Genomic DNA, 12,715 nt, shown 5'->3' with positions numbered 1-12,715 from the left:
AAATATCCTGCATTGTGCCCATGGGAATTTAGTGCCTATCTTAGGGGTGATTTACCAGTATTAAAAAGGAAGCTTTAGGCTTGGCATAAAGTTTATTTTGCCAGGTGGAATGTTCAATTTTAAACTGCACACTCAGGCTGCAGGGGCAGGCCTGAAGAAATCCTTTTACTTTGTCAATTTAGTGGTAGCACAATAGGCCTGAAGAAATCCTTTTACTTTGTCAATTTAGTGGTAGCACAATAGGTGATGCAGTTCACTAGTGACATTTAACTTACAAGCCCTGGGGAGACAGAGTAGCATTTAGTAGAGACTTACAGGTAAGTTAACAAAGCCACTCAGAGATTAGCCAATTGTACACATATTTTATGGGTGAGCACAAAGGCAATGGGACTTGGTTAGCAGGGTCCTAGTGCAACAAAGTTGAAAACACCAGCAGACTGACTCCAAAAATTGGGGGCGTCTTTCCTTACACACCATAACAAAATGCATGTGCTTCAGGGAGGCAGATAGACCTAAGTGGTGCCTGAGGACACAAAAAAAAAAGAAACATGTATATGTATAACTGGCTCGATTAGGATGAAAGTGTAAAGGGGTGGGACTTCCACGTGAGGTCGTTATGGTAAAACAGGAACGTGAGAGGAGTTGCCAAGGACATATAATGAACATTCTGTGGGTCCATCTTTAGATTTTAGTAGCTTTCCTTAAATATTTGGACTGTAGTTACTACACTTATGGGAGCACCAAAATTACACTTAAACTAAGAAAGAGTGGAAATGGAGAAGTGGTGTGTATGTCTTCGATATGTGTGTCTTTGTCAGATAAGAATTAATGTTATTGATGTGTAACAGATATATTACACACAATACTTAATTTGTGCAAGTGATTATGGGTTGTCACTGCCAGCATTGGTTTACACAGTCTGGGACTTATTTTTCATCATAAGAGAGGAAGCCAGAAAATGGAGAAAGAATGAGAAAAAAGAAAATACAGGAAACCTTAGAAAATGAGGAGAAAGCAGGGAAGAAGAAGAAGAACCTTCAAGAGTAGCCAAAGAGACAGGCGGTGTAGGTGGTGGATGAAAAAGGTATGAACTGTAATTAAAACTTGGAAGTTTTAGTATAGAGCAACTCGAATATTTGGCAGCATCTGTGATGCAGTCCTAAGAAAAACTTTAAGCTGCTGCATTTTTTTTAAATTATATAACACTTGCATGTTTGCAAGATGGTCTTTGCAGAAATCCTCTCACAGTGTACAGTATTGCGGTTGACTGTGTTCCACTGCATTACTGAGTTTTTAAGAGCCTTCCTCGGGGAAAAAGGGGCATAGTTTATTTAACAAAATGCTTTGCTAGAAGCAGCTTGACTGTGGGAGGCGTAATGAAGCATTAACAGATGCATATTTGCTACAAATGTTGTGCTTATTAATTTTGCTTCATTGTACTCTACTAATATCATGTCATACAACATATTCTCAGGACTACAGTCCTAATTTGAATCCTGGAGTCTGAAGTATATTTTCTTTGGACTGGTACTTGCTCCGCCTAGTAGCCGGATCACAGTGTGCCTCTTTTTTTATAATAATAAACCTGTCCCTTCAATGGGTACGAGTCTCGGTATCAACTCACTAGAATGGTGTCTTCTGTCCCTTGTAGTCCTCCACCTTTTCATTCGCAGCTATTTACAAGAATTTAATGCATTCTACCTCTCAAATATGTGGATGACCTATTCGTGCTTTGCTAGGTCTCCTCACAGATACTGTGCAAAGCCAGAATCTGTAACGCACCTGACTTATAATACACCTTACTTCATATCTCAATCGCTGAGCAGCCATGTGTTTGAAAGGAGACTTCTGATTTGAAGTAGATGCCGAGATTTCTTTAAAGGACTCAACAGTAGTATGACATTATCCAACAAAGGCAGGCCAGATGGTTTCATGCCTTTTCAGACTGGCCCAATACCACTAGAATGTCAAACGATTAGAGTAATTAGAAATGCCTTCTTAACTAGTAACTCTGAGGTAATGGAGTTATTTGGAGATTATACGTGAGACATGTATGTATCCCTGATAAATAAGGAATGGCCAGGTTAATTGGTAATTCTACATGTGATTTACCCTGTAATTCCCCTGTTTCCTGTCTTTCTTTTGTAGATGTTGCCTACTTGTAGGAGATGTAAGCTCTTGTATGAAAACACAAGATCAGCAGTTACATCCGAGGACCTTGTAATTCTGATAATTAATGGCAATGGGAGCTACTGCCCCCAGCAGAATTAAAAAAACAAGATGAAATACATTTCTTATCAACTCATCAATTTTTATAGGGCATGTAATAAGATGGTCTTTGAATCTTCTCAGTACGGGTCAACGTTAACAACAAATATGTATCATCAGTATGATAATAAACATTTCATGTTGAGAGTAAGTATTGATTTGGTCAGGGGCTTCAAAAACAATTGATATAGCTGAGCTTTGTGGATCACTCCTACGCTCCCCTCTCCTTCCATTGCAGAACCATGCATCTAACACATACAGTGAGGGTCCCAAGACCAACGGTGCCAATAGTCACCCCGACATGTAGTCATCTATCACTATCTGCTAACCATGAAGTGGGGCCAATCCAACATCTTGAGATTCACTAGACAAACAAACTGCTATCCTCAACAGATCTAAAGATTTGCCACTTCATGTCATGGCATGATAGTGTTGTTTCAAGATGGCAGTTGAAGCCATTGCCATACTCCTGTAACGGTTTGCATCCTCAACTGTGCCTACAAGCTGGAAGAGAGCCATAGTGCCTCCTCTATTGAAGACGCCCAGTGTGGAGCGAGCAAATCTCTTAAACTACAGACCCATTTTGCTTTTCTTTCTGACATTAATGTAAAGATGAGTTAACACTCAACTTTCAGCTTATCTTGAGGACATTCTTTTTGATTCTGCTGAAACCAGCTTTTCTAGGCCATGGGAAAAATCCATCCTCACACTCACTTTGGACAACCTATGACTAGGTTTTTACTTAGGAGGACCCACATTGATGACCCTTATTTCTAGATCCACTTACTTCATCTATGGGAGATTGGGTGAGGTATGATGCTCTGCAATGGACTGAGACTGTGCAGACAAGCCATAGAACCTACACATTTTCAATCTGTCTTTCGCTTAGTGACTGGTGTGGTTCTTCATGGCCTGGCCGGTAGCCCCAAGTTATTAACAATCCAACCTTCTTCTAGTATCTCCTAGCATTTGGAAAAGTCATAAAGAAGCACATCAAAAATCTAAATATTTAGGTGAAAGTCCTTCTCTGTTTAATCTGCATAACACCTGTTATTCTTACGTGAAATATGTGTTTTACATAAGACAGAAATTTGTGATTTCACAAACGCTGAGTACTAAAGAGTTGCTTGAATAGGAACACTTCACTACACTGATGGCAGAATAGAATTCTGTGCTGATGAAGGTAAGTAGGGACATTTAGAGTTCTTTTGTTTCAGTTTGTGCAAATTATGTGCATTATGCAGAAAATGTTTTTGACTTTAATTAGAGAGTCTCCAAAAGAACGAGCTTCATAAATCCTAAAGACAGTGAATATATCATAATATATCATAAGGTTGAAGGATTTGAGAAGAATTTAGAGTTGGAGTATATAATTCATTTGCCCATTTGGGGCACTGGGGGTTGATGACTTTGGTATCATTCATATCTATTTATGAGTCTCAGCTGGGGAAAACCTGCTACTGGGGTTAGAAAAGATAGCCTAATGATTTATTTACCAGGCCCATTGGAGTTGGAGTACTTGCTCTACTGCAGTGACTTCAACCTGATGCTTGACGTCAATGTCTCTCTAGTCCGTAAATAATTTCATTGTAGTTGTGTGGTCCTGAGTGGTAGGAAGGTCTGCAACCTACAAAAAACATCCCCTGTGGCCCCTGCCTTTGTGAAGGTTGTGAAAGAATGTACAGCATATTGGAATTATCGAAATGAACTGTAAATGTGTAATTTTATATCTGCACAACACTAAACACAAATTTATAAAATTAATTTAATGTCCTGACAAAGGGTGATATGAAATAAGGATTAGGCCACAGTACATGATGACTGTGATTTGCTTCAAGATTGATAATTTTGAATGACTGAATCATACATACTATGTTCATGTTGATATGTTGAAATAGCAGGTGTAATTGTTACATGCATTTACACTCTTAATTGTGCGCCTTCAGCTGTGCCAAACCAAAGAGTTTCAATAATATAGAAATGAATTTGTAAGTTTGTCAGTAGACCTTCATGCCAACTCATCTCCTGGACCTTACTATAAAGAACTAAATTCACTTTTGTTTCTCTAAAGTTTCTCCTTGGGTATGCCAGGACCAACCACCTACCAACTCATTAGAGGGGTCAGTACACTAGTGTGTAAAGTGAGACAGTAGTGCAAAGTTTTGCACTGAAGTCAGTGCCACTTTGTGTCTAAAGGTATAAGGCAGACAATATCTAAATGTTGGCAACCCTTTACTGGTCACAAAAATACTTTTAGGGCATGGAATCGTGGATGCTATTTAACAAAATGCATATGGTGTGTATAGCCAAAGCACCTTGGAGACCATGGTGACTTCCACTTTGTTGGCGCCTAAATCCATACTTGATGACTTTTACTTCTTTATATCCTTTTTCCAAGCTGCTTTATGAAAAACTGTCTGTGGTAAAAGCCGAGGGACACACAAAACAATACTAAAAGAATACTCATCATTGGTCGAAAAGAAATTAATATTTATTAAGTTCAAATATTTCTGTACTTACCTGAGGCAACATGAGCAGAGAGAATAACTTGGTTCATTGTTAACGCCCAAAGATGAAGGCTGTGAACAGACTTCACTCCACTGATAGATAAAATCTTTTCTTTCACAGCATTATGGTTAATCCCTCGTGGCGCTCCTAGAGATGAATACATTGATTTGCTCAAATAAGTACATTTTCAAATATAATTAGAACAGTATCATTGTACACAATCAGACCAGCAGAAGGATTGTAAAGCAGCGGGCGTCAAGCTGTGAGATTTAACTCAGATGCCACACTCCTTAAACAAAGACCCACAGAAGAAAATTAGTGTTCCTTTGGGTATCCATGACTCACCTATGGTACCTTGGGCTGAGCTGCCAATAAAACCGTCAGAGAAAAGTGTGCAAGCTGCCGTGTGTAACTAAAGCAATTAAACACACTTAAATAAATCTAAAACGTAAAGTCCAAACTAGTTTTCATTCAAAAGGCATCCATGTACTGCGTAAAACTGGATAAAATTGGACCAGGGGTTTGTATATAAAATCTAAATGTCCTATTGGAAATATATATGAAATCTAAGGAAGCTGTAGAAATGTCGAGAAAATGACATAGGCCCTCATTACTACCGCCGAGCGGCCGCCTACGCAGCCACAAACCAGCCGGCCACATTACAACATCCCCGCCGGCCCAGCGGGGATTTCGGCCATAACATTGCCGCAGGCTCCTGATAGAGCCGGCGGTTTTGCAGACGTGCGACAGGTGCAGCTGCACCCATCGCGCTTTTCACTGTCTGCTGTGCAGACAGTGAAAAGCAGGATGGGGCGGGGCCCTGTGACTCCCCTTCCCGCCAGCCTTTCCATGGCGGTCTCTACCGCCATGGAAAGTCTGGCAGGAAGGGGAGTCATAATCCCCTGGCGGATTATAACCACCGGGACAACGATGGCAGGAAACCGCTGGTCCCGGCGGTGTGACCACAGCGCTACTGCTGCGGTCAAAATATAGCAAATTGTACCACCAGCCTGTTGGCGGCACGATTGCCAAAACAACCCTGGCGGTCAAAGACCACCAGGGCTGTAATGAGGGCCATAGTCCCCCTAGAGAAGACCAGGGCCTTTGAACAAAGCTAGGACATCTCTGGACTGCTGGATAAATGTTCGGATTGGGCCAGTGAGTTTTTACTTTCTCCCCTTGGAAACCAAACCTGCCCCCTACACAAGAAATGTGTTGCTCGCTCTTCTTTCAAACAGCATGCATTGCAGGCAAGGCAGGAATCCAGGGGGGTATGTTCACACCTAGTTCCAGGTTTTAGGCAGGCTCGGGTAAAGTTTATGTCTATCATTCAGAAAGAATTTAAAGCTTGGGAAAAATACAGATGGCTTCCGAGACTGATTTGCATAACCTCTTACATTTGTCCCAGGAACAGGTGCCACATTAGAAAGAAACACAATGGGAAAAGAACATCAGGGTCTGCAGGCAGCAGGAAATTGGGCTATTGTCTGGTTCTTCAATGTGAAATACAGTGGAAGGTGTCCAAAATGGACAGCTTCCATTGTACTAATGGATACTGCCTTCTATTGGCAGATGATATTTAGTTCCGATTTGTATAATAATCATCTCCTCCTGCCGTTTTCTTCCAGGAAAAGGCCTGGTGCAAAGACAAAAAACTGTGATAAAAACCAGCACTACACGTTAGGCCTCATTTTCAGAAACAAAACTGAGAATGAGTAATAAATATGCCCCTATTCTAACATGGTCTGGACGAGAGTGCACATGTGGAAATGGCAATTGATGATTTCTTTGTGCTAAGGCGGACACTTTCCATGGTGTTAAGTTTGCACACATACATTCCTTCCATATATCAGACAATATGTTAAAAATATTTACCATTTAAGAAACAAGGCAGTAACTTGATTTGCTCAAAATCATACAGTTTGTAGTCGGGGACAGAAGCTGAGATTAGAATCTTTATTCTCAAAGTTGCAGAATTACCAGAATTAACATTCCTTCTGATGGGCATCTCACTTACCGTTAAAAAGCCCTGGAAAAAAACGAAGATTGCAGAAATGTTATGGTTAGGAAATAGAATTAAAAAGAATCTTAGAAATTCACTAAAAAACAAGGTCACAGGGATGTTATACAGTAGTTAGGTTCAGATTTTACATGCACAAAACCGCAGAAATTCAGCTGTTATAGTTAGAGTTATTTCAAGTAACTGATGCCCTAAGGTAACTATAATTTGTGCTCTTGTCATGCACTGCTAATTACCCCAGATATTACATTACTCATGACACCTTCTTTGACATCATTGATATCACTGTAACATTTGCAGTAAAATTATTGATGAGAAAACTGTGCATGGCGAGGACACGAGTTATAGTTACTTGAAATAACTCGAACAGCAGAATTTCTGTGGTTTTGTGCTTGTAAAATCTGAACCTAACTATAACGTCACCGTAACCTTTGGCTTTTTAGTGAATTAGAAATTGTAAATAGGTCAATGATTTTGTATTTATCTGTACTATTTGCTCATGTGTCATTACAAATGTGATTGGATTGGTTTTAACAATAGCATGAAACACAGAAGTTATGTCTGCGGAATTTAGAAGTATATTGGACCCAAAATTGGATATGATCTACAGGTTGGGTACAGTCAATAATTTTTTATTTCAATTGCAGGCAGTAAAATCTCTTACAGTAAAAACTCTGACAGTAAAATCCTTCATCAAGAGCAGGACAGATCTCCACCTACTACATGACCACAATCTCTGTGAAATATGATTACATTTCATCGCCTATGGCCTGGTAAGCTTTATGGAAGTTCAGTTTCCAACTTTGTATTTTTTTCCTATATCTATTTTTTCTTTTATTTTACATTCAAAGATGCTTTGATTATGCTGTCTTCCACTGAATTCAATTCAATTTTCTTTACTAACATATTTAATGGTTATTGTTTTTTCTTCCTGATTTTTGGGGAAACACTTCCGTTTCCTGGTGATATTTGTGATTGTTTTTTTTCCATTTATTTTAAAAAAAAACATTTTGCCATCAGAGTAAGTGCCTGGAAGTTACTTTTTCCATTGGATGTTTAATATTTTTATTTTGATTCAGCCTATAACATTCTGAAGCAATTGTCTTGTTTGCTTGTTTTATGTTTCTTATTAGCTATGATTAGTTAATGTACATCATACAGGAATATCTTAGTTTCTTATTGCATCATTTTGATTTGGTCTGTAGAGCATTATACTGACATGCACTTTCTCTAACTATTGCTTTGTCGTTTCAGCCCAATCTAGAAGATTTGGAGTGGTTGTATTTACCAAAATCTCTTTAGGTGAGTGTGGTCATTATCCATTAGGCTAGTGCTTTACTTTCAAGGATTTTTTGGACACTTGCAACCTGTGCTGCAGAACTGATGAGGGACTGAGGAATGCCAGAGCCACCTGGATTTAATTTCCAGCTCATCTTCAACCACCCTACATCTCATTCTTGAGGTTTTTCGTTATCTCTGCTTTTTCCTTTTCTTTCTCCCATTTCTGTCTTTCTCTATCTTGCTCTGGGAGAAAGGTTGATGGTGAAAAATAAGTCCCAGTCCTCAGATAAGGGGGGGCTTGGTGTCTACTACCACTAACCACCAGTGTGAACTACGCACTGTCAAAGTCCATTTTCAAAAAGCTACATTACATTGTGGTACCATGATTTCCTAACCAGGTTTCCTTTGTTCTTATATTCAGGCTTTTAGACTTTCTTAAATGTGTAATACGGTGTAAAATTAATATCATTTCATTGTAGTATTTTTCAGCACTTTGCAACACATTTTGGTACTTACAATATTGATCGGTTTTTTAATACAATCTATATTTTCTCTGTGCATTTCACTACATTAATCAGACTATTTTCGTATCTTGAGAGCAGTGTGCACAGATATGTGTAGCTGTGCCTGTTTCCCATATCTAGGAAACTTCATGGTGAGGGAAAACATCCTCTTATGGCCTGACAAAGGATGGATATTACACCGCCTGCCCAACTTGGGGGAATGACGTAGTGTCTTATTTTCAATCTGTCACAGCCAGGAAAAACATTGTGGTGAAGGACAGAATAAAATAGTGATCACACACACACACTGGGAGAAACTCCCTGGTAAGTATGGGTTATTAGTTTTGTTTTTTTAGAGACAAACTCCTGCTTTGAGAATGTAAAAAGGTTAGTAAAAAGCAGTCAAACCGATAGTTGTCCACTTAGCTTTTTGTATATTGACAGAAGTTCATCAAGATGGCAGATGCAATGTCCCCCACCACCTTGATGGACAGAATACCGTCCATCAAACTATAAAGCAAGTTCCCTAGTTTCTTGGTGTCTACACAGACCTGTTGAACTATTCAATTGATTGTATGAATTGGGATGTTAAGGGGAGGAATTCACTCCAAACCCCCCCCCTAATAAACAAATAGGGCTCAGAAAGATCATGTTTTGTTACTCAGTATTTGTAGTCCCATATATTAAAATTAATTGATACTCCTGGCAAAGGCCTATTTGGTGGAGGGGTGGCTGCGATGTGTTCTGCTGTGGCATATTTCTCCACGTACAATTATAATGCTGACAGCTGAAAATGTATTGCACTCGCTCTCTATCTACCCACAACATCTTTAACATATTACAAAAACGTTATGCTATTTTTTTGTTTCCACGGTCAATCATGTGATGAGATAAATTGTCCATTAACCAGTAATTCCCTATTGCATTGAATGCCAATTATCTGTGATTCACTGGATGCACTGAAGTTTACACACATATTGTCCGTGGTTTAGAATCCAAAAGTATGTTTATTAGTTATCGGCGTATTCATAAGGAACAATGCATTGGAACACTGCAGCATATTGGCGCACTTCTCATTTTACAAAATATATTTCTGTTTTCTGTATTCCAATGTTCTTTAGGAAGCAATGAACATTTTAATCTAGTCCAAACGTTTATATAAATAGCTATGTTATCAAACAGACAGAGATAATTGACAACAAACTGATTTTTCTGCACTTGGGTAATGCCAGTTTCAAGACATACTATTATTTTACTCAAGTTGAAATTGATCATGTAATTTTCTGTTTAAAATGTTACATTTGGTGGTAAAGTATGTGTTCTAAGAGCATTTTTCTCAGCCTCGGTATAGTTGCTTAATTACTTAGTTTTTCATTCATATTTTAAAAGGCCATTGGTGTTTTCATTAAGAATTTAAAAGCCCATTTAATTATTTGTTCTCTACATTTCCTGGGAAAAGGAGCTGGTTTAATAACTAGAACAGACCACGTTCTCCAAATGGAACACATTCACATTAGTAAAATGGAACCATTGCAAGCCAAGTTACTTATAGTAACCGGGGCTGTGATTTGGAGGTCTAGTGTTAGCCAATACCTTTTCATGTTACTAAAATTATATTTATTATATATTATACTTATGGGGGCTTTCAGCCTGCCCTCTTCACACATTTATCTGTTGTTTTATCACTCACATTTTCCTTCCACCCACTACAGCATACAGCAAGGAGCAGTGGTTATGCCCACATGAGCCATTGGTTAATTTCAATATGAGTGACAGCATTCTGCTCTTTCACATGGAACACAGAGGCACATTACTTTAGGGACCATTAAAGCAATGTGCAATTTTTTTAATCCAGACTTTCTTTTGCTTTTACCTATTTTTTTTTAAATTTATATTGGCGGGGTTTGGCACTTCCCTCAACAACAAAGATTTTTAAAAACCCGGACAAAACTAAACAAGCATTGATAAAGCCAAAAGGCTAGCAGCCAGTACCAGAACTATTGTGTTTGCTAATGCTTGTTTAATGATCACAAGCACACCAGTGGGAGCAGCAGTGGTCACCTGAACTGCTCCTTATAATTCCCTCAGCCTACTTTCACATTGTGCAAGCTGGCCCTCACAAGAGAGCTTCCAGTTTTGCCAGTGAACAGTATGCCCTTTTGGGTGTTAACATCCACTCTATGGTTTACAACTGTAAGGAAAAGAGGAAGTCCACTGAATGCTCTCTTTTTCTCCCAATTCACAAAGCAGCCCTGTACCTGCCAAACCCCTAGTGAGAGACTAAGTTGTAGGTGGTCCTATTCATTAGCCCAGACTAACTATGTACACTGATGAAAACAGGCACTTTTTCTGACAAATCCGTAATTTCCAATAGGAAAGCAGCAGTTTCTAGAGTCTTTATACTTTCATACCCACTCATGTACACTGAAGTTTTTCTCCAGATTCTCTTTATGTTATTTCTTTGAATTATTTGTGATATTTATCAAAGCTATTAAATCTTTTCTTTCCATGAACCTGGCTTTAACCTTACCATTTTTGTTATTACTATAGCATTGCTTAATTGAGCTATTAATCCTTGCAATCACCACCACCTATTTTAGAACAAGTCTATAGCCTAGCCCACACTACCCAATGGATAGACAACTACTTTTCTAAGGAGTCTTTGGTTTGGTCCCCCCACCCCGGTGATGTTGTGAGAGGAAAGCTACAACAAAAACTCCTTTGTCGGTCTGCCCCAAATATGTCCTTCAACAGTAGATCCATTCACTTTTTATTACTGTTAGAAATTGGGTCTCTAGTTGGTAGAAGTGTGCACCCTGTCCAAGTAAGGACCACGATTCTAGTCAGGGTAAGTCAGAAACATAACCTAAGTCAACCTAAGTTAACCTGTGTTCACCCTCTGGTAGCTTGGAACAGAGCAGTCAGGCTTAACTTAAGAGGCGATGTGTAAAGTATTTGTGCAATGCTTACATTACAGTAACGCAGTGAAAAATCACGACAAAAAGACTCCAAACCAGTTTAGAAAAAGAGTACATCTGAGTAAAACAAGACCAAAATTACAAAAAGTCAATAAGTAGAATTTATAATATGAAATTTTAAATAATAAACTGAAATGTAGTGCTTTAAATTCAACAGTACTAAAAGGTTACTGGAGGTAGTGCTAGACCGGGGGAAATCAAAAGTTCAGACTGACTGCAATAGACGGAACGCCGGCTACAAGGCCCACTGTGAACAAAAATACCTTGCATGGAGCAAGTGTGTCGTCGCCGAAGACTTGGTACGTTAGTTCCAATCCACGCAGTTTGGTAGATGTGTCATCATCGACCCTCACAGTCGGGTCCTGCATTGGCATTAACCCCTCTTGATACAGGCGATGTGTCGTCATCGAGCCACGCTGCGATGTTCTTGGATTGGCGCTGCATCGTCATCGAAACCTTGCAGTCGGGTCCTGCGTCGGCATCAAACTGCCACTTCGGTAGTTCTTTCTGGCACAACGGCCTTGATGCATCAGTTTTTTAAGAAAAGCAGCTCGGGAGTCCCCTCTCAAGGCCCAGGTCTGGACTGGAACCTCTTAGCAAGGCAAGACTCACAGTGGCAGAGTCCGGCAGCTGAAGCAGAGTTGAGGGAAGTCTTTCATGGCCATGAGACTTCCAGAACAGGAGGCAAGCCAGCAAATCTTTGGAGTCACTTGGTTCTGTAGAGGATGTAGAGAGCTAAGGCCAATCCTTCTCATCCCCAGGCAAGAGGTAGTAGGCAGCAGTCCTAATCAGGCCAACTCAACTCAGCAATGCAGTTGAACAGCATTGCAGTCCTTCCTGGCAAAATGTCCTCAGATCCAGATGTGTACTGATTTGGTGGGGTTTGGGGTCCAGTACTTGTACCAAGCTGAGGTTGGGGAGACTTCAAGGAGAGGCCTTAGAAGTGCACAAGGTCCCTGCCCTCTCTTCCCCAGCTCCAGACACTCTTCAGGGGGTTATGCAGCTGTTTGTGTGGGTCAGGCGCAGCCCAATTCAGGTGTGCCCAGGAAGGCCCATCAGCCTGGTGATGGGTCTTCAGGATGCAAATGTCACACCCTAGTTGCAACTGTGTGTGACTGTCTAGAGGAAATGGCAAATCCCAGCTGTCACCCACCCCA

General features: G+C 39.9%; 1 protein-coding gene across 1 annotated transcript in view; it reads right to left on the bottom strand.

The window, feature by feature from the left end:
• SLC30A8 (solute carrier family 30 member 8) overlaps positions 1–12,715 on the bottom strand; it is a 273,630-nt gene that overhangs the window by 29,250 nt on the left and 231,665 nt on the right. The window contains exon 7 of the mRNA XM_069220649.1: positions 4,789–4,923. Coding sequence (XP_069076750.1) covers positions 4,789–4,923 — 135 coding nt within the window. The remainder of the gene's footprint in view (positions 1–4,788; positions 4,924–12,715) is intronic.

This window comes from Pleurodeles waltl, chromosome 2_2, assembly GCF_031143425.1.
Source record: "Pleurodeles waltl isolate 20211129_DDA chromosome 2_2, aPleWal1.hap1.20221129, whole genome shotgun sequence".
In the NCBI taxonomy this organism is placed as follows: Eukaryota; Metazoa; Chordata; class Amphibia; order Caudata; family Salamandridae; genus Pleurodeles; species Pleurodeles waltl.
This window is presented reverse-complemented; position numbering and strand designations above follow the sequence as displayed.